Source organism: Chelonia mydas, chromosome 9 (assembly GCF_015237465.2).
Source record: "Chelonia mydas isolate rCheMyd1 chromosome 9, rCheMyd1.pri.v2, whole genome shotgun sequence".
Lineage (NCBI taxonomy): Eukaryota > Metazoa > Chordata > Testudines > Cheloniidae > Chelonia > Chelonia mydas.
The window spans coordinates 74518732-74541157 of NC_057855.1; the positions used below are offsets into that span (position 1 = coordinate 74518732).

The following is a 22426-nucleotide window of genomic DNA, read 5'->3' on the forward strand; positions in this document are numbered from 1 at the left end:
TTGGAATGTCAGCTGCTGGATCTGGAGCCCTAACTGCACTTTGTTTAGAGTTACAAACATTTCAGAGTTATGGACAACCTCCATTCCCAAAGTGTCCATAACTCTGACGTTCTACTGTATGTCACATTCCAAACCTATATTGCTTTTCCATACACTGATAGCATTTTACACCCAACTTGCACAGTTGTCAATGACCAGCAAAGAAATCATGGGGGGGAAAAGGACAGCTAAAAAATGTGTGTAAGACTGAGGATACAATGGAAAGACTGTCAAGAGATGTTTGAAGGGAAAAGGACTGGAACTCTGTCACAGGGTGCTCTGCTTGCTGCTGGGTGGTGCCCCCTTTGGGCAATTCTGGGGATTAGCTCTACCTGGCCAACACCCCTTTCCAGCAGTTGGACTTCGTCCCTCTCTATCTGCGGCCCCCTCTCTTGCTCCAGGAGTTGCTGCTTCCTCTTTGTGTCTCAACCCCCTGGCCAGGTCACTAAGTGTTCTTCCCTTCCAAGATAGGATACTTTCCAAGTCTCTCTGGATAAGCAGTATTCAACTACCCTGACTCCTGCTGTGACTCAGAGTGTCTGCTAGTTCACTGCCCCTGGTAGTACCACTTGGCACTGGTTGGCAGGGGAACCCAGGCCTGCCCTCTACTCTGGGTTCTAGTCCAGGGCCCTTTACCAAGCAGTCAAGGTGTGCAGCTTCCTTCACTTTACTGCTCTTGCCACTGGACTACTGCCTAGTGTGCTTCCACTCTTCCTAGTCAGATCCTCTCTCCTAGGTCTCAGGGATTCCTATCCCTCAGAGAGAGTAACTACCACTCTTCAACCTTTCTCTGTTGCCAGTCTCTTGGGTTTATGTAAACCCCACCTGTTCCCTCACAGGTGAGCTTGCTTCCAATTAGCAGCCTCCTCATAGCATACATCTCTCCCCTGTTTACTGCTTAATTGGTTGATTGGGCCTGCCTGTCCTAATTCAACCTCTCAGGGCTAGTGGCAGGACCATCACAAACTCCAAGACCGATGAACCCATGTCCTGGACCAGGAGGAGTGGTGAAGAATTGTGGGCACCTCAGACCCCGTATAGATGAGAAATAGAGCTGAGAAATAAAGTTGCACAGGTGTCAATGAGTATGCATGGTACAAGACAGTGAAGAATCAGGCCCTGAAGGGATTTGATGTCATTGAAGAAATTGTGTGAGGTGAGGGCTAAAGAGGCATATTTTCTTTCTCTCTCTCTCTTTTTTTAAATTATAATTGTACACTCATATTTAGCACTAAAAGAGGAAGCTGTATTTTCTCACCTGAGATTCAGTGATCTAACCTCCCTCACTCCAGTCCCTCCCTTTTCAGTGCTTGCCTGGAATGTAATGAAAAGACAGAACAAAAGAGGGGGCGAGGGTAGCAGTATTCTGTTTCCTTTGGCTTTTGATGTCGGACTCTTTTGAGGTTTCCTACATGGGGGTGGAAAATGCTGTGCTGCTACTTGGGGCTAGTGCTCCTTAGCTAAGTTTTTATTGGTTAAATGGAGTGTACAAGTTGAACCCCATCAATTAGGGTTGCAGAAAAAACAGGTTTCAGAGTAGCAAGCCGTGTTCGTCTGTATCCACAAAAAGGAGTACTTCTGGCACCTTAGAGACTCACAAATTTATTTGAGTATAAGCTTTCGTGAGCTACAGTTCACTTCATCGGATGCATGCAGTGGAAAATACAGTGGGGAGATTTATATGCACAGAGAACATGAAACAATGGGTGTTACCATACACACTGTAACGAGAGTGATCAGGTAAGGTGAGCTATTACCAGCAGGCGAGCGGGGGGGACGGGGACGGGGGACTTTTGTAGTGATAATCAAGGTGGGCCATTTCCAGCAGTTGACAAGAACATCTGAGGAACAGTAGTTGGGGGTGGGGGGGAATAAGCATGGGGAAATACATTTACTTTGTTTAATGACCCATCCACTCCCAGTCTTTATTCAAGCCTAAGTTAATTGTATCCAGTTTGCAAATTAATTCCAATTCAGCAGTCTCTCGTTGGAGTCTGTTTTTGAAGTTTTTTTGTTAAAGAATTGCCACTTTTAGGTCTGTAATCGAGTGACCAAAGAGATTGACGTGTTCTCCGACTGGTTTTTGAATGTTATAATTCTTGATGTCTGATTTGTGTCCATTTATTCTTTTACATAGAGACTGTCCAGTTTGGCCAATGTACATGCTTAATGTACGGTGCTTTATGACCCTGCTGTGAGAAGAAATGCAGAGATTTGGCAGACCCTATCATTGATGTCATGTGACTCTAACAGATGCTGTTGTCGCTGGGGCAAGGAAGCCAAAGAAATGTTGAGCCACTAGAGTCAATTAGCTGTTGCTTTGAACTTGGTTAAAGCTTAGAGTTACTTTTACGTAAGAGCACACTGAAGGTTTCTGGGCATGCTCAGAAAGGAAAACATTCAGTCAGTAGCAAAGGGGCTGCATAATTATTTGCCTAAGAGCCATATAGACATGGAAATGTAAGCTATAGCTCTTCAGTACAGCCTGAGGAACAGAGATACAGGCTGCCTGTCTGTGAGGTTCATGCCTGGCAAAGGGGCTCTGCCTTTTACTATCCAAGCGAGCGATGATTATATAGGTTTGTATAGCTAATTGGTGTAAGAATAGTAAGCTAGTCAGAGGAGTGGTAATAGTGTTAAACGTTCCCTCTGCCTAATTTTCATTGTGTTTCATTTTGAATTTAGTTATATGCTGTACTCTAATAAGTGTAAAGAACCATAACCTTCCCTGTGGGGCCTCCTTCCATGTAGGAGACAGGAATCTCAGTGAGTTTGCACCTGGGGAGATTCCTTCACATTCTTTCATAAGGTCTGTGTAGTTTGCTCCCCATCACATGTCAGAAACAGGGGAGAGAAGGAGTCGGCCTCCAAAACCAACAGATCTCAGAGGCTCTTCTGAGGCCAATTACATAGCTCCCCCCAGTCTCTCTTCAATCCTTGGTAGCAGGACTCTTGGAGGAGTTGGCCACCAGGGGCTCCCCAAACAGCTGCGACCCCCTAGGTATCCCTCTGAGTGAAATTTCCACATCTTCAAAGGAAATATAGGCCCCAATTTAGCAAAACATTTACACACAGGCTAAATTTTAAGCATGGAAGTCAATGGGGCTTGTGACGCTGTACCCCATATTCTTTGTAAAATATTGTTGTAATATGAATATGGCATAATCAAGAGATGGGTCATGTGAGGTATCATTGGAAAGGTTATGATTTGCTGAATGTGTGCATGTATCAATTTGTATGCATGTATTAGGAATATTGACTATGTAACAATTACAACTGTGTGTGTACTTGAGGAACACCCGCCAGACAGTAGGCAATCAGCCTGAATGGGCAATTAGGAAAGACAATAGAATGGGTCTTTGAAGATGCTGATCTCTCATCTTCCTGGAGTTCCTTCCTGTTGACATTACAAATAAACCTTGTCTCATGGTGGATTTAACACTGCGAGGTCATGTGATAACATCACCTGGTATAGAGTACCACCTTAGACACTGCTGGTATTTTTCCACTGGAAACAAATGTTTATGTAAATCCTATTTAAGGCTGGGAAGTGAGTCAATGAGGGCTCTCCTCCATTGCCTCCCTGCCCAAGATGGAAGACTTCTGAAAGCACTGGAAGAAACAAAGGAACGAAGCTGGGGAAAGGCATGGGCTGAGTCCAGGCTGAGACAGGGGTCTAGCCTGTGAAGAGAAATAAGTGGAACTCTAAGCTTCGTAAACTCTACCAACCTGCCTAAAACAATATTTAGGGTGAAAAATTACTATTTGTAACCTGTTTCTTTAGTGAATTAAGCTTATGTTGCGTGTTGTTTTATTTGCTCAGTAATCTGCTTTGTTCTGTTTGCTATCCCTTATCACTTACAATTTACCTTTTGTAGTTAATAAACTTATTTTTTGTTTATTCCAAAACCTAGTTTGTGCAATTCATAACTGGGGTTGGGGGGGAGAGCTGTGCATATCTCCCTCCACATTGAAGGAGGGGCAATTTTTATGAGTTTATGCTATATAGATCTCTATACAGTGCAAGACAATATAATGTTGGGTTTACACTCCAGAGAGTGTGTGCACAGGAGAGCTGGGCATTCCCCTAGCTGAGCCCGCCCCAAAAGAGCTAATCGCAGACTCTGTGTTTATACAGCTGGGTGTGTCCCTGCCTGTGTGTGTACTGGAAAGGGGCTTGAGAGCAGCACAGGGTAAGGGAAACCCAGGCTGGTTGGACAGGTGGGCTCAGTGGGACCCCCGCACATCCAGTGGCACCCCGAAACGGGGGTCCAACCCATCACAGGGCTATTCATGCTTAAGGTTAAATGAGAGTCTAAGTGCCTTGCTGAACTCAGGCCTTAATGCTGATGTCTCTCTATTTATCTTAGATCTTTATATAGCCCCCATTACCATATCCGAGTGCCTCACAATCTTTAATGTATTATCCTCACAACACCCCTGTGAGAAAGGGAAGTGTTGTTACCCCCATTTTACAGATGGAGAACTGAGGCAAAACAGACTAAGTGACTTGCCAACAGTTACACAGAAAGTTTGTGACAAAGCAAGGAAGCTGGATTTGCCAAATCCCAGGCTAGCACTCCAACCACTACACCATGCGTCCTCTCTCTATAGTTAGCACTAATTTCCTGTGGGGCCAGAAGAAGGAGCCCAGTCTCAATGTCTCCCACACAGTGGAAGTCAATGCCTGTGGACACCTCTTGGAGGAACTTCTGTGGGATCAGGGAAGGGGTATATTGCCACATAGACAGATCCCGCTGGGTTTTTATATTTTCTGCCTTCAGAGGAGGAGGGGATAATTTGATTAGTGATTAGGTAAGGTTTATAGTGAATTACCACTGCAAAAAACAGTTCACCAGTGCAGCTGGGGAGGGGGTGGGGAAGGCCACTTTACATTTCTGGTCCCTGTGAGGAGTTTTGTTATGAAAGTAGAATTTTTGGTCTTTCAGCCTTGCTGTTACAATGAAAAATGGATGAAGCTGCACTGCTGGGACACGTTGGGAAAATCAAACAGCAGAAGCTTGAATAAGCAAATCTCCCCCATGTTGGTAGAACTGCCATGTCAGAGGGAAGTTTTGCACTGACAGAACTTGTGAGGGGAGCCATAGCTACTGTGGCATTGGCTTAGAGTGGAGGAGAGGAGCTATGAGGTTGTTGATGTAAACATGAGAGAGAGAGATACTAAATAAGCTGCACGCAGCCTATGTGTCTGCTTGCTCCTAATCACAGAACTAGAATCACTGATAAATTTATCTACCCCCAAAATTTTCAAAAAATGGGGACTGGATCTCAACCGCCCCTGGGTTTTGTTTCTGCTCATAGCAGGATGCCTGAAATAAACACCTGATTCCCTTGAAAAATCAGGGGCTTACGTCCTTCAATATATTGGCATTTTTGGCACAAGGTGGCTGGCTCTCTCCCTCACTAATGCTGGACATTCACTGGTCAATATGTAAAGCAAACTTACATGTATTTCAATGTTTAAAGAGTTCCTTCTGCCCACAAAGAGACCTTCCACTTCCCTGAAGCCTCATTGTTTCCTGGTTCACCACTCACCTCAAGCCTCCACTGTTCCCCTTCCTAGCCCTTCATCCTTCAGGTCCACAACCACCATCCTTCCAGAGGTAGAGGGCTCCCTTTGAAATTTGTAATTAGCTGGCACGGTTACCACTTAGCAATCACAGACATTTCTTATCTCCAGTGCGTGAGTGGCTGCCTCCACAGTAACACCAACCCCTGCTGGCTGAGCTATTAAGACTAGGAAAATGGCTGCTTCTCCCAGGGGACCGTTACAGCACCAGGGCACTGGGCTAGTCCAGTGTTTTGCTTTTCACTCCTGACTAATTATAAAATACACCCCCAGCAACAACTACCTTGTTTGTAATGCAGAAAAGTGCTGGCACAAAATGCTGAAGACTTTAGGATCCTTAACCTCCTAAGGTTGACAATGTTATCATATAACTACACCATTTAAAACGAGTAAATATATATATACCCCCACATTTACTGCTCAACAGTTATTTTCTCTGACTAGCATGAGTATATTTAATGATTTATTTGAAAACAAAATAGATGCACAGTAGAGGGTTTATGTATAAATCATCCATATTTTCTATTTACTTCATACACCTGTTCTGTAAGAATGTGTATATATCTATCCTTGTGCATTCTATGCCATTTAACCAGAAACAGACTTTTAATTTTATGCATTTACTATCTCTTCTTTAGTCTATATATTTTGTAATGCTTATTTGCATACCACAATCCCTCTTTCTCCCCACCTCAATAATGTAATAACAGTACACAAAAGCCTAAGTACTACAATGCCAGGAAATATGGAATGAGACTATATTTATGCATAATGTTAACAGTGGCAGATTTTTGGTTAAATGGCATAGCATGCATGATTTCTCTTTCACTTGGTAAGATTGGCTGAACAGATAAACAGTGGAAGACATAGCAGCTTTAGTTGTTACCCGATTAGACTATTTTAATCTTTGTTTCACTTAAATCAAGAACTGCACTATACATCTGCAAGCTAAAGTTCATTTTAGTGATCACTTGCACCAGAAAGCTTATGAGTGTCATCAAAAGCTGGAATGATTTTAGGGTTTCAGTTTTTATTTGTTACAACATTGGCTGACAAAACCCATTACATCATCCATTTGGAACAGAAATTCTCTGCAGCTGCTGTGTGTTGTGTGATGGGTTTTGTTTAAAAAAAATAAGACAGATTTCGGTTTCTTTCTTTCCGGGCAATTTTCCTTTAAATTGCTGAAAACTGTATGCTAAAAGGCTTAAAAAGAAGTGAAAAGGAAAAGGGCAGCACACAGCAGTTTTATCCATTCATTTTTTTTATTTCCCTTCCAAAAAGACCTAGGGGGGGAAATAGCCCCATTACCCTGCATATCCAGTGAATCTAGTGAAGCATGAAAAGCAAAGCACAGTGTCATGGCAATGGCAGATGGCACAAAGAAAGTAGGGAGGGGTCAAGCTCGGAAACATTTGTTCAATTTCTGACCTCAGAATGGACCACGGTATTAATTGGTTGAGTGGCAGAGAGTAATTAAACTGGAGGTGAGGAAAACTATTACTTTTCTTCAATGAGCAGAGGCACCGCAACATCAGTTTATCCAGAGAAAAGCGGCGGAGGACTGGAGTGCCAGTACCTCACATCCTGTTTCCTTCCCTTGAATATCCGTGGCTTTGTGCACATGAATGGTCTGCACTTGAGGCAGAGGGTTTTTTTCAGTGAGCCAGGCAGTCCAAATGCTTTTCATAGCACATGGCTGATATAGCCACATATTTAATTCTGAGATATCATTTTAATTACAGCCAAGAACTCCTGCCCTCTCAGGGAACAACCAAACCAAAAAAGGCAATTTTGTTGTTTTAAAAATGAACACAGGCTTTATATTAGGGAATAACCGACTATTGCAAGAGAATTTTGATGACATCAAGACAGGCAGTGTCTGGCTTCTATAGTTATGACATTAGAACACGTTAAGAAATTAACATTTGTTGCAGTTCTAAATCATTTAGCATTGCTAGGGTGTCTGGCTTTTTAATGTATTTGCTTAAATCAACCCTCAGTTTTAACCCTCTTTTCTCCCCACCATCCTTTTCTGATCATCCCGTCATGCAGAACAGATCCACTTTTTGGATCCACTTCCCCCTGTTTTTGATAGGAAACTGAATGATTTCAACTGAATTGTTTTGGTTATCTCTGAAATGGTTAGAGACCACCACACACACACAAATAAATTTATAAACAGAAAGAAAAATGCTCATCTAGTACTAAGACAAAATTAATTCCTTAATATTTGGAGTTAGCTGTCTATTATGATTAATTATTATTATTATTACACTAGACCTCACAGGCTTCAGTCAGGATCAGTGCTAGGCGCTTTACTAGCATAAATGAAGACGTGAGGCAGATCCTTGGCTGGTGCGAATTGTGGAGCTATGACAATTGACACCAGCAGAGGATCTGCCCCATAGACCCTGCCCCTAAGAACTTCTCATGTATTAAATAGACATACACCTCACCTTTGGTCTCCAGCAGGTTGAAAAGTTATAAAAGTACCTAATCCTGCCAGGAAAATCAAAGTATTCCTCAGCTCAAACATCTTACAGCAGGCTCACAGACAGTGCTGATGTAATGGTTACAGCTGTACCCTATCTGACCTGTATCCTACCTGGAACCCACTGCAGCCTGTAGCATGACTAGGACCTTGCTCCTCTACTGTGTTTAATCTGGCTATACCTTTCCTTTCTTCTTTGGACAGAAAGAAATTAGGCAAAAATCTTCAATGCTTTCCTGTGTCTGAGCAGTGTGAGTGTTTCTGTGATAGGGAAGGTAGAAGCAATACATGTTAAGTATTACATTTACCCTCTCTACAATGCCTCCAAGGTCTCACAAGTCAAAGCCAGTGATTCAACTCTATTTCTGAATCTGGGTGTTTCATAACAGGGCACAACTTCTTGCAGAGAGGGGATCCATCTGGCTTTTTTTTTAAGTGAACCATATCTTTTATAAAATAAGATGAATTAGTCAAATACTTCCATAATTCACAAGTCATGAGTTCAGCACTAAAATGTGTAATACACAGAAAGGGATTACAATTAAATTCATATAATATATAGTACTGTATAGAAAGAACTATGCTATAAGAATGCTAAGGTCGCAAAGTCAAGCACTCAGAAGTAAGGAAATGCCAGAATTAAGGTTCTCTGTGCATGCTTAATTTAACTCCCTTGTGCATATGCATTATGATAGCTTTAATTACATCGTCACATGATATTTTTTCCATGGGACCCCTGCCTCATTTAATGCACAATGGATGGTGTTCACTTAATGGGCAGCTATTCAAAATTTTGTTTTCTCCTCATTGTTCAATGTGTCACTCGAGGCCTTATTTACTGCACACTATTCCAACCCTGCTGTGAATACAGAATTACTAATTTCCTTATGGGCTTTTCTATGGTGCTCTTCACTATAGTATGAGTGCTTCACAAACATCAACAAATGTATCTTCAAAACACTCTGTGAGGTGAGTGGCTTTTATTCCCAATTTACAGATGGAGAATGGAGGTACACAGAGATTAATGTCAAAGGTGTCCACTAACTTCAGGTGCCCAATTTGAGATGCCTAGGACCTGATTTTTCAGACTACTTCACTTTATATAGCAGTGACTTCAGTTGCAGCTGTGAGTGCTCAGCCTTAGGGTCTCAAATTGGGCACCCCTAAAACAGGGAACATACAGTTAGTGGCCACCTATGAACAGTCTCATTTACATGCCCGGCAAGAATCACATGGGAACTCTATGGCAGAGGCAGGAATAGAATCCAGTTCTCCAGGGCAGCAGTCAACTGCTTTAACCACAAGACCATCCTTTCTCTTCCTTCAATCCCCTGCCTCTTTCACTACACACCTTCCAATTTCTGCAAGAAATGACGCAGGGCTTCTACAGACAACAGCCTCCTGCACCACACCACCCTGATTCATCCCCAGAGCAGGTCCATGCTGTGCACCCTCAGAGGAAGAGGGCCTTTGGAAAAAATAGCATGCGCTTATACAGTTAAAGACTATCATAATGCATACATACAAGGGGGCTGACTTAAGGTTGCACAGGCAAACTTAGTTCTGGCATTTCCTAACTTCTGAGTGTGTGACTTTGCAGCTGTAATAGTGTTCTTTTAGTGTACTTTTGTGTGTAATTTCCTAGGGATTATTTTAAAACCAAATTGAAATCACAGAAATTCCATCACATGGCATCATACTGGTGTTCCTTTGTACTTAATGCAATGTGCTTTTCTGATCCATGGTTTAATTTCTTGTTTGAATTAATTTTATATTTGGGGATGTTTTATTCCACTGGGTTTTCTGTAAAGTGCTGTGTGCCCTTTGGAGGTAAAAGGGTCTACTTTATTCAAATAATTAATGGGCCAAATCTTGTCTTTACTCAAAACACCAAGTCTTTACTCAAAACATACTCAGATAAATTTTCCTCTCCATTACACCTGTGCAACTACATGACAAGGTAAAGCCACAGCAAAGAGAGTAGGGTTGCACTGGTATCCATGAAGAATTTTGCCCACATGGAACTTTGCCTGAGTAGATCGTCTTGATCCTAACTTCTCCCAGTATGTTATTTACAGGGTTAAATATCGCAGCATTATTAAAGCATTCAGTGGAACTACATTAGTTTGATAACCATCGGGCATAACAGAGCAGAAGCTCTCCTGATCTGAAACAATATAGCTGCTGCTTTGTTTTGATTCTATTCTATATAAATTTGATTGCATGGCGCTTTGTCACTTGACAGGTAAGCTAGATAGCTGGCTTTAAAATGTACTCGCTACCCACTTACACTGTGGAAATGTCTTCCTTGTGCATATCCTGCTGGTTATGAGCACAGGCACTTCTGTGCACTCTGCATGTATGTAGTCAGTATCATTGGGCTATGCAGAAGTTGTTAGATAGCTTTACAGCTACCTTCTGATGAAACCTTTTGAGGCTGGCTATCAACCCAGCAAAAGAACCCTTGACCTTGGCTGTCCTGTTTTGACACATGAGAACTGCCATGATTATCTTAAAAAGAAAAAGGGACCAGTTGGGGAAATTTCCAGTTTATTCCAGTGCTAATCAAAAAATGTAAGATTGTCATACAACATATGGCAGCACCACAGCTAGATTACATTATGCAAAACAGTAGCTTAGTCTTCTGAGGGTTTTCCTACTTTGGAGTCGTTCCAGTTTTTGGGTTTAGTGCACAAGTAGTTGGGTGGTGTTAGTGGCTTGTGAGGAGGTCAGTGTGGATGGTCTGGTGGTCCATTCTGGCCTTAAAATGGATTCTAAACTTCACTCATGGAGAACAGATAGGATTCATGAAGGAGAGCGTTGTGCCAAATAAATTTGTGAGCTCCTTTGAGGAACCATCTTGCTCTTGCTTTCCCTTTGGATCTGGAAGAGACATGTAATAAGACTGAATTAATAGTGTTAATATTTATATTATAGGAACGCCCATACAGTATATGTATCTGGGATCCAATTTCAGGCTTCACGGCAGTTGTTTGGTGTCTGCAGAGAAGAGAGAACTGTGTGATGTGTGAGAGATCAGATGAATGCAGGAGGAGATGAAGCAAGCTATCTGAATCTTGTTACACATTGGCTGTGTGTACTTGGCTTTTGTGTGTGTGTGTGAAAAAAATCTCCCACTGTTATTCGAGCACCACTGCTGCTCTACCAGTGCCAGCAACAGTGTGGGAGCCTTAGACCCAGCAGCTAGCGTTTTTGCCACTAGGTAACATGCTACAGATTTCCCTCCTGTTCAGATATTTGCAGCTTGTAAGTGGATTCTAGCTACTACCCCAGTCTAAGTAACATCCCTGGCACTTAGTAAATTCTCTCCAACCCTGTTCCAAGCAGACACCACCCACAAGTTCTTCTCACTCTCTTCCCACTACTGTCTTTTGCAAGTTGCCTCACAAGGGTACCCTGCCTTCAGGTTCAGTGAGGGAGTAAATGCAAGCTTTGCAAGTGGCTGGGACTATTACCTGGGATAACCAACCTGGGTTTTGGGCCCATTGCAGCAGAGTCTCAGTTTTCATTTAAAAACAACAACAGGCAGGGGGGTGGTAAGTTTCTAGCCCTTTGCCTTGTGAAAGTAGCTTGAAAAATGTAAACTAATCACTAGGGTTGAAAGGATACAGCAGCTGGGCTATATTTCCACAGCAGAAGGCTGGTGAACACCCTGAAGAGCCTCTGTCCCACATTTTTAATATAAAAGGTCAGCCCAAATCACTGATCTCACTACAGTCCCGAGGCTGGGCCTGCACCTACTGCTATGATAATGGTGGACAGAAATTGTGCCAGGGGAGGGGAAAGATGGCAACAAATTGGCTCATAGGCCCATCCCCAAATATGCTAAAGCTATGACTGTGTGTTGAAGATGTCAGTCCTCTGAGGCTGGAACTCAGCAACTGCTAACACACCATGGGGGTGCCTGCCACTGACAACAGAGCTGCAGAAGGAAATCTCTTCCTATGTCCTTCACCAGCACCTTTAGGGGTGAAGGACTGAAGAGCCAGTACTAGAAGAACATCTGGAGCCCCTTCTCCCCCTGTTCCCAATTCCCTACTACCTTCTATGGAAGATTTACTCCCTCACCTGAACCCCCACACCATCTAGGAGAGACACCCCCACCCCTAAGAGTCACACCCAGTATTGCCAACCCCAGGTGTTCAAAAGACACGAGTCAGCCACCAAGTCATAACTTTGGCTTTAAAAAAAAATATAGTTTTTAAAGTTTAGTGATTTATTATATGCCATATTATATTATATAATATGATTTATTATATTATATTTTTGTTTGCCCCCTGTTTCTAAGCCCTTGGAGTGCACACGGGTCATGTTTTCCAGTTTTTCTCCCATCTCATGAAGACTAGAAACACTTTTAAAATGAAAGCTCAAGTTCTCAACTAAAGCAATGGACTCCAGGAGCTGGGGCTTTAATGCCAAATATCACGAGAAGCACAACAAAATTGAGAATGGGCCACGTTGCACACCCCCTTGACACAGGAGTGGTGGAAGCTCCCTGAAAGGAAGTGTGTGTGTGTGTGGGGTTGGGGGGGGTGAAGGACTGGGATTCAGCATTTCACAAGAATATTCCTTGTCAAAGGATATTAAACAGCTTATCATGGCCCAATACAAAAGGTAATCTGCTGGAGTTTTAGGAAACCAAAATGGAGGCTTAAAGATTAAAATAGTTTAAAGGTGAGAGGAATGAAAACCTTCCAGCCCTTTAATTAATTCATTTTAAAGTGCTCCAAGAAAAAATTAAACATCTGAGAACCATACTTGAATATGCTCTGCTTAGGATATTACTTGATCTTGCCTAGAAGGATTTATTAGTATTAATAAGTTAACAAGGGCCTTCATGCCACCCCTTCCTCTGAGACCCTGCCTCCACCCCACCCCTTCTTCTGAGGTCCCACCCCCTGCTCCTCTCCACTTCCCGTTGCTCACCCTTATGGCTCCCCTCCCACTTTTAAAAGTGATGGGGCCATGGCCCTTTGGCTGCCTCTCTTCCGGCGCTCCTGACCTGAACCACCATTATCAGCACATGTCCCACACACTGCTACCACCATCACTGTAGATGTGAGGAACAGCTGTCAGGCAGGGGAATCACAGAATTTCCATGAGTGATGGGAAAGGGGATATACAGTTAGTTGAATAGAGTAGAAGGACCGATGGATTTGGGTGCAAGGGAGGATTTATTTTTAAGGGGAGGAGAACTAGTGGAATTAGCATGGGGGAGAAGAAAGGAAAGTATTAAATTAGAGGATGCCTTGGGGGCAACAGTATCTTATTGAGGTAGTAAAATATTGAGGGAGCCCCTTGATATGTTAAAAAAGTAAAAAGGTCTAGAGTTATTTACATAACTGCATCTGTTACTGCTGGAAATGCCTACTGGGTATTACAGCTATTAGGCTAGAATGATTGTGCACTTTATGATAAAACAAACATCCTGGACTTTCTCATAAGAATGAGAAAAAACAAACAAACATTCTTCTCTGAACACAAGCCTTCAACAGTTATTTATCCCTCTACTATGTGCCATTTTACAGCCACCAAACCCCAAATGATTGGCTTTACATAATAGCGAACGTCCCGTTGCTTGGCTTAAACTAGAGATGGATCTGGCTCTCTCAACGCCTGCAGTGCATTGTGTACATGTCTTTATCTTTCTCATTTACCAATGCATAAATCCAATAACCCTCAGCATAACCTGGAGTATCCTTCAGCATATCAAAATGATCAGAAAATCAAACCCACACAGTTCTCTGCCTTCCATCTGGAATACCCATCAAATTTTGTTTAAAGCATGAATTGACTTGATGAATGAATGGATTTATTTAGATGAGAAACTTACCACAGAGTAATCATGGTTTCCACTATAGCATACCATGTTCACAGGATGCATGTTAACCACAACTACATTATACCCCTGAAAAACATGAGACCAGCTACGTAGAATAAAATAAGCTTCTCCTCTGAGCATTTGATCCACAAGGTGTTGTACACTCTCTTCAGCACTGACCCAGCAAAGCAAGTAAGTGTGCGCTTAATGTTATGACATGACATTTAGTGTAATCAGAGCTAGTATGAGCCAAATGGTGGAGCAATGGCCGGCCCTCTACTCCGGGTTCCAGCTCACAGGGCATCTAATCAGCAGACAAAGTCTATTCCCTCCTAGACCTTGCTGCTACTTTTCCTATGTCTTTTCTACCTGGCTGGCTTCTCCCCACCTCTATCCCAACTCCCAGAGAGTAGGCATGGGCTACCTGTGGTCACCAAACCCATCTCCCAGCAAATGACTGCAGACTCAGTCCCTCTCTTCTACTAGCAGCTTCCTGCCTTTATAAAGCCAGCCCAGCTGAGTCCTCCTCAGTTGGGCCCCCTCATTCAATGAGGGAACCACCTGATTCCCTTCAGCTGTGGTCTGTCTGATTAATTGGCCCACTTCATCACCTACATTAACTCTTTCAGGGCAAGTGTGGAGGTGAACACACCATCATAATCTGTTTGAGATGCTTGCTCATCCCGCTTGGTCCACAACACTTTCCTATGAATTTTTTCCCCTTGGGATGCAGGCTGCAAAAAGGTTCTGCAGCTTTGACTTAAAGTAATTCCAAGCCTCCTCCTCATTCAGATCCTTAAATTCTTTAATCCTGTCCACATCCCTAATTCCTTTAATTTTTTAAAGTTTGCCCTTCACTTCTATGTCAGAAATATGATGATTTTATTTTTAGTTACAAGTAACATATCTCTATTGTAAAGTACTCTCATCATTCCATAATTAATATGTTTTTAATTCTGTCCAGACCAGTATTTATAAGTTCTTATTAAAAGAGAATAAAGACAAAATAGAAAAGAAATAAAGAAAAAGAGATTAATACTAGTAATAACTGTATGAACGGAATTTAATACAGCAGATGGAAGGGTAGCGTGTGGGCAAGTCTTTGGTATTTGTAAAGCAGCATACATCTGCTACTAATGATGTTAATAGTCTGATTTATTTCCGTTGCTAAAATAGAGAATCTTAGTAAGTTAAGTCAGATGAGTGGGCTCTTTCTCTTCCAGCTGAATAGGACCAAACCCCCACCACCCCCAACCCTGCGATAAGCCCATTTAGTATACAAAATGAATTAAACACAAGATTGAGTATAATTGAAGGCTAATGCTAAACATAAAACGGTAAAAATGGTGCCATCATTACAGCATGAAGAAATGGGTGAGAAATACATCAGAAATCAAAGATAGTTTTTTTAAAAAAACCTTTCAAAAATTATTTTATAGCAAATGAACAAGAAACCTAAGGTACAGCTAGAGCTGTCAATGTGACTCTCATGTTCAATGTTATCCCAGGGGATGCAATGAGGTAAGATTAGCTGTACTTTATGGTGAACATGGGCAGAATCTATTATCTGAAACATCCATGAATAAAGAAAGAAAAGAGGTTGATAGACTCGGAAGACAGGTAAGCTGATGTGCTCTGAAACAGTCTTGTGCCTCTAATGCCTTTCCTGTTATTATTCTCTTCTTTCTTGATCTTACACCAGGGAAGCACAATTTTGGTCCCAGTGTTTTGTGACATAGTGTCATTACCCTCATTTCTCCATTGCTTGCTCCTAGAATGTTTAAGGATTAAAAGAAAGAAAGACCCACAGCATCAAATCCCCAATATATATTACGGGCTAATCTGCATTTTATGCACTACGTTGTTTCACTGGCCCAGGAGACACCATGGGGTGCACTGCACACTGTGTGGAGAAGTAATTTGCTAGAGCCTATTTGAGGGTGAAGCTTACTTCCTTGACACAGAGCCAGCAGCCCCTGTACTTCCCTCAGATCTGGGAAGCCCTACTATTGCCCTTACTCCCTGCATGGATGAGTTAGGCCTAGTCACAATCTAGCCCTATAAACACAGCAGTTGGCTGTATCACTCATCCCACAAAACATAATGGCTGTTGTTTTGATTATCATTTCTCAGAGGTCCAAATTAGAAAAATTCCCTGGTGCAGTTTGACATGCTCATGTTTTCAACATCTAAAATCTAAAAGAGGGGAAGAGAGTTGCTCAAGATCAAACAATGAATCAGCCGCAGATTGACGATCAGAATCCAGGAGTCTTATTCCCAGTGTCTTGTTATATTCACTAAGCAACACTCTCTCACTGTGTTTAAGGCACAAAACATCTCTTATGGGCACACCATGGATTCAGAGCCAGATGTTCAAAAGTATGTGAAACTCAGATGGATATGCACAAACCCTAGGTTGCATGCATCAGTGTACAAACGTACACTCACTCTGGAGTTTGTCTGAACAAAGTGCAAATGGAAAATATGGCCCTAGTTTTATTTGATTCTAGGGCACTGGTTCTCAAACTTTTTTTTTCGTGGACAGCTTGAAAATTGTGGAGGGTCTCGGTGGACCACTTAATGATCTTTCCAAATGTAGTTTGTACTACTAGCTAACTATTATAAAGCGCTTTGGATAAAAGCGCTATATAAAAAACCCCTTAATAATAATTAAAAAATTTTTGTTCTACAAATAAAAGCACACAACTCACATTTTAATATCAGTAGTCTTACCTATCTAATGTGATGGATGAGCCTCTCTCCCCCACCATGCCAGCCCCCGAGCTGTGGCTGGGAAGGAGGGGGGTCTCTCCCTGGCAGCCGCAGCCCTGGAGCTGGGGAAAGTCGCCTCTTTCTCTGGCCACCGCAGCCCTGCACGTCCCAAATTCCCCCCACCCCCTCTTCTCAACCCACTGCACCCTCCCATCTACCCTTACATGTGGCATCTTCTCCAGGGTCCAGGCACCTAATTAGTGGAGCCACACCTGTGCAGCTCCACTAATTGGGTGGTGGCCCTTCATTCTCTTCTGTGAGGCTGCCCAGGCATGAATGGAGCTCACGGACCACCGGTGGTCCACGGACCATAGTTTGAGAACCTCTGTTCTAAGGAACTCAGTTTTTGCCATATTCTCAGTGAATAAAAACACACATCTTCTCTTTCATATTCCCTTGCTTACGAGGTACCTTTGCTACCTTGGTTTAATACACAGTGCCTTATAGAAGCAAAATCACCCCATGCTAAGCTAAGCTACCTACATTATAAAATTACTGAATTATTAACATATGATGAAAATTGTGCCTTGAGAATGCAAACCGTGCTTTTTCCTCCTTAAATTTTGTTGAGCATCTGCAGTCTGATGTCAGAAAACAACGTATCTCCTTGTGTGGAGACAACTATACATAAACCAGTAATAAAGGAAGGATTGGGTTTAGGCACAAGCAAAGCAAGATGCAGTTTGGAGGAAGGGCATGCAAAATGGTAAGTCCTTCAATGTGCATGTAATTAAAGATGAAATATACAAGTCTGAAGGAACTGATGTGCTGTAGGACAATGTATGTTGGCACAAGTCTTTACTTAAATGAGTTCTTGTGAGGAAAGCTAATCTGAAGTATTAAGAGACAAAAACCAGGAGAAAATTTACCAGTGCTCTGGATATAAGGCAGGGAATCAAATGGGCCTCTGTTTATTGAGATCTCAACACATGTAAAACAACATGGCTCCATTGATTTCAATGGAGCAATGCTGTTTTACACCAGCTGAGAATCTCAATGTGGACATTTTTTATTTATTACAAATAAATAAATCCAAACCTATCCTGTCATTTGATGGTAATAAAATCTAAATATGTTGGCTGTTCAGTGGCCTCTGTGGAATGAGCTAGTGGCCTTGATTCAGTTACTAGCAGACAAGTGTTCAGTACACATCACAAAACCTGCAGTAACTCTCAGCTTTGTGGGCACTATCTGTGTCAGCACAGAGACCAAGAATTGGATGGACAAGGAGACTAAACCATTTCATCAGAGAAATAGCCTCCTCCAGATCAGTTTTGAGGCAATTTAGTGAGGCAGTGGGATTAAGCAAAGCTATCATTGTGCACATTTCTCCAGTACCATGTAAAAAGTGCTGTTCCTCTCAGTGCTAGATTCCCACTCTCACCCATGCCTTTAATTATTTACTCATTTCCCTTTCTATTTATCAAATAACCACTACACTAAAGTTCTTCTATTTTTCCAGGTTGCTCTTTACAAGAATTGTTGCTACAGTACCTACAATTTCTTCTAGCACCTCTACCCTTCTGTGTGATGAACTTCCCTATTCCTCTTTTGGAGCTCCCCTTCTGGTTCTCTATTTTCTGATGTGTATATACCCTCTGACTAGCACATGCCACATGTCAGGTAGTATCTGGTAAAAGAGTGGCACTTGCTGACAAGGAGTTTATGTAGGGCTCTTTGTGCGGCAATGGCAGCCAAACTAACTAGGAAAACCTAGAGCAAAATTAAGATCTCCATGGCAAATGCAGAAGAAAACCAGAGTATTTTTTAAAAGAGGAGAAATACTATAGAAAGGTTGAGGAGGCTGCATTATTACTACTATTGATGCTAATTGATATTAGTATTAGGAGTTATGTACTGTAAGTATTGACCAAATAGGGCAGTGCTGCCCAGGGATGGGAACATAGAAAGGCGATGGTCTAAACTAGAGGGTTACACACTTCATTGCTTATGTTAGCTGAGCTGTACTCCTAGTGAGAGAGAGTAGGATATTAAGCTGTGATATGTGTAGACAGCAGCATGGGAGGGTCCAGAGTGATCCCTTTCCTTACAGCACCAAATGGGCATTCTGGGGGCCAGATTTTTTCTTACTTACACTAATAGAAATCAGGCTTTTCTGGTTTTCCAATTTTTCACCAAAATCAATAAGATTATACCCATTATTGCCTAGAAAACTCCTTGAAATTTTGGAATTGATTGGACGTGGCCTTCAAAAGTTACCACGTTACAAACAGACAGACAAACAGAAATACAATCAGCTGAGTGTAAGGACTCGCCTCGCTCGGCAAACTAGGCATCCACCATTTCTGAGTGCTTTTGTTAATTAATTTTTAGTTTGCTCGGCTGGGGCTAAAGGAGGAGAGGAACGGTGCGAGTTCTTCCCCTTTTTTCTCCAACTGTGTATGAGCCAGGTGTCTCATTGTTTGGTGAAAACACATATAGATGAATCTCACTGTTGCGTAAGTTACATGGACAGGTTTTCATGGCGTTTTAGCCTACTTGAGAGAGAATGGGCCCTAAGTGCCCTGCATATCCCATCATTAAAATATTACTTGGCAGTCATGTGAATGCTTCATGAACTTCCATATGCTACATTTACTCCATTGTAATTAAACATTAATTGATGGAAACTTTACTTGATTTTGACTATCTTCCTAATTGAAATAGTTTATTGCAATATGCAAGTTTGTTTTCTCTGATGCTCTTCTAAGCCTGACAGTTTCTGCATATCATCAGTGGGGGAATACAGGTTCATATATATCAGGTGGCCTGCATCACCAGGCTCTGTTCTAGGAGATGTTTGAGGGGATGCTTTGGTGGTTGTCTTTCCAGTGCAATATATGGAGAGCAGAATTATGGTGATGCAGAGGGAGACATCCTGAGGAGGTGCATACCCCTCAACATGAGATTTCTTCTACCTTAACCATGCCTCCCGCCCTTGAGATACAGAGGAAGACTCATTTAATCATTCCAGATCCATAAGTGCGGAAAGTAGGGTTGTCTTCCATGGCCGTGTTGCTTTACCCTTGCTGAAGAGAAATGGCAGGCATTATGCTTCCCCATACGCAAAAGAAGCACTCTTTCGTCTCAGTGGCTTTTATTTCAAATGAAAGAAAATAGAAAAGAAAGAAAGAAAGAATATAAAGTCTGAGAGAGAAATTATAGTTGTTCACTCTTTCAGTTCTGCATCTCTGCACCAGGTGTGTAGATTTCTGTAGGTATAGATTTTAAATCAGTTCAGCTCTTAATAAGGGCAGTTTAAAAAAACCACAAAACTATTCTCCATACTCTTTAATTCCAGAAAGGAGGCCTTTCCTAGTCTACCTCCTGAAAACTAGGGTCCTTTCAGAAATAAATGCCCCCACAATGGAGGAGAAAATTGGGAAAGCCTCACTCAGCCTGATTCACCCTCCCTACAATAAGAGGGGCTCTCTGGGACTCAGTGTAAATCAGGAGGAACTCCAGTGTAGACAAGGCAGACAACAGCAGTGGTGGCCACGGCTGGTGACAGTAAAACTCATGAAGTCAGATCCAAGCTCTATAATTTAGATTTAAACAAATGACTTTTGGAGCGTGGTTAGGGATGAGAACACCAATAAGCTCCAACCACAGTGTACATCTGCTCTAGCTGAGACAATAACAATAACTCTGGCTTGAGCAGAGCCAGGGGGTGTGACTCAGACCCAGAGAGTATAGCTAGCAATAGCTATGTGAAAAAGAGTTTCACAAAGCTTAAAATTTTAGTCAAAATGTTAAAATCACAATTAAAGGAGGCAGATGAGGGTTGAACTTTTACTGTAATTTTATGCACGGTAACCAGTTTTGATTATAACTTTATAACAAAAGACATTCCCTAAAAAACAATGCTAAGATCCTTTGAAAGAAGAACACTATTTCCTTAGCATCACCCTGTTTAAAGAGTCACTGAGACCCTAAGTTGTCCAGAAGGAATTGAAGATTTATGAAATATACTGGAAAAAATAAAAAAGGGCCTACGCTGAACAGTGTGAGCCTGGCATGGAGCCAGACCTGTAAAAAATGTCTTGTCAGGTTTGCACCTGGGTCCCACCATTCCAGGAAGCACATTCAGATTTTGTTTTCTAGAAGACATGTCATACCTAATGGGTCTCAAGGTTCTTCCCAAAGACTGGAGGCCATGAGCTGTATGTTTTGGATTCAGGAACCAACCTTGCAACAAGATTTTAAGAGAAAAGTCTCTTCATAATGCAACAGTCTTTAAGACAGGAGCAAACACTCATAGTGAACTGGGGACCAGTGACCATGGCTGATGGCCTCACACCAGGCATTGTGTGGATCCGTGTGAATCCACAAATCTCTAGGGAAGCCTCACAGGCAATGCTAGGTAGGGTCAGGACGTGCACCTATTTGTGCGTTGATGGAGAATTTGAGAGTATGTCATGCTGGGGTTCTTCTGTCCATCCTGGCAACATGGTCGAAGAGCATGCAACAACGCTTTTGATTACAGTGAGCAACTGAAGATAGGCCAGATCGTTGTGAGACTGTGACATTTCACCCTAAGGCGAACCACTTTATGCTTAGGATTTGGCGCTGACAGCACATACAGAATTCCTCTAGCCACTCCAAGTCTGCCTGGAAGAGGTCTAGGTTTCTGATCCATATAGCAGTACTTCTTACATACACACAGGGCCAAACTGAAGTCATAATTTGGTTTCTGCTGCAGAGGTTGGTTTTGATGAATTTTTTGACTGAATTTTTGTAAATGGTCAAAACATTTTATTTTGTCATTTTCTAAATGACAGATTTCATTTTTTCCACTGTGAAATAACTTTTTGATGTGAAATGTAACTTAATTATACTAAGAAAAATGGCTGAAGACAAAACTAAACTTTTGGGGGGATTTTTGGTTTCTGAAAAATGTTCAAGATTTTGACTTTCAGCCCTGATTTAAGATGACAATTTTTTTCAAAATCTCTCAGACTTTCACAGGACAGGAACATCGTTTCTCTCCCAGTTCTATTAGAAAATACAACAACCCTGTAGAAACACAGGAGCATGGCTGATCTTCTTCCTCTTGCATTGTATAATTTGAAAGATGCTGCAATTTGCAGTTGGTATGGTTACATTTTTAATGACAACAGGATTAGCTCCTCAGAGCTTCTCAAGAGCTCCTCAGTTGGCTCCCATGACAGGGTGTCCGGTTTCCTCAGTGGCCCCTGGAGAGGACCATGCAACCCTGCCACATCCCCACCCAATAGTTTCTCTAGGAGCCGCAGAGAGGGCATGTCTACATTGTGATAAAAAAAAACAGGGGCACCAAGCCTCAGAGCCTGGGTCAGCTGGCTTGGGCTGTGGGACTAAAAATAGCAGTGTAGACATTTGGACTTGAGCTGGAGCCCAGGCTCTGAGACTCTCTCCCCTTGCAGGGTCTCAGAGCCCTAGCTCTTGCTTGACCCAAATGTCTATACTGCAATTTTATAGCTCTGCAGCTCAAGGCCACGAGCTCAAGTCAGCTGACTTGGACCAGCTGCAGCTGTGCCGTGGGTCTTTTATTGCAGTGTAGACATACCCAGTGTGACCTTATTTTAGGGGTGAGGGGAGGATGGCTACATCCCAGCAAGGTTCAGCGTCAGCTCACTGATGCAATTCCAGCTGAGAGGTATTTAAATTCAGCACTACAAAGAGGGACTGGGTTACTTCCATGGAGGAG

At 42.3% G+C, this 22426-nt stretch overlaps 1 protein-coding gene across 3 annotated transcripts in view; it reads right to left on the reverse strand.

The window, feature by feature from the left end:
• The window catches only part of LOC119567061, a 72188-nt gene that overhangs the window by 29861 nt on the left and 19901 nt on the right, over positions 1-22426 (reverse strand). For 2 of the 3 annotated variants that reach the window (XR_005226773.2, XM_037908961.2), the window contains one exon: positions 10657-11006. The exons of the other annotated variant lie outside the window; for it this stretch is intronic. Coding sequence is in view for 1 of the 2 variants with exons in the window: in XM_037908961.2 (XP_037764889.1) it covers positions 10898-11006 (109 nt within the window). In the remaining variant the exon portion in view is untranslated. Of the gene's footprint in view, positions 1-10656; positions 11007-22426 lie in introns of those variants that run through there. 3 annotated transcript variants of the gene reach the window in all.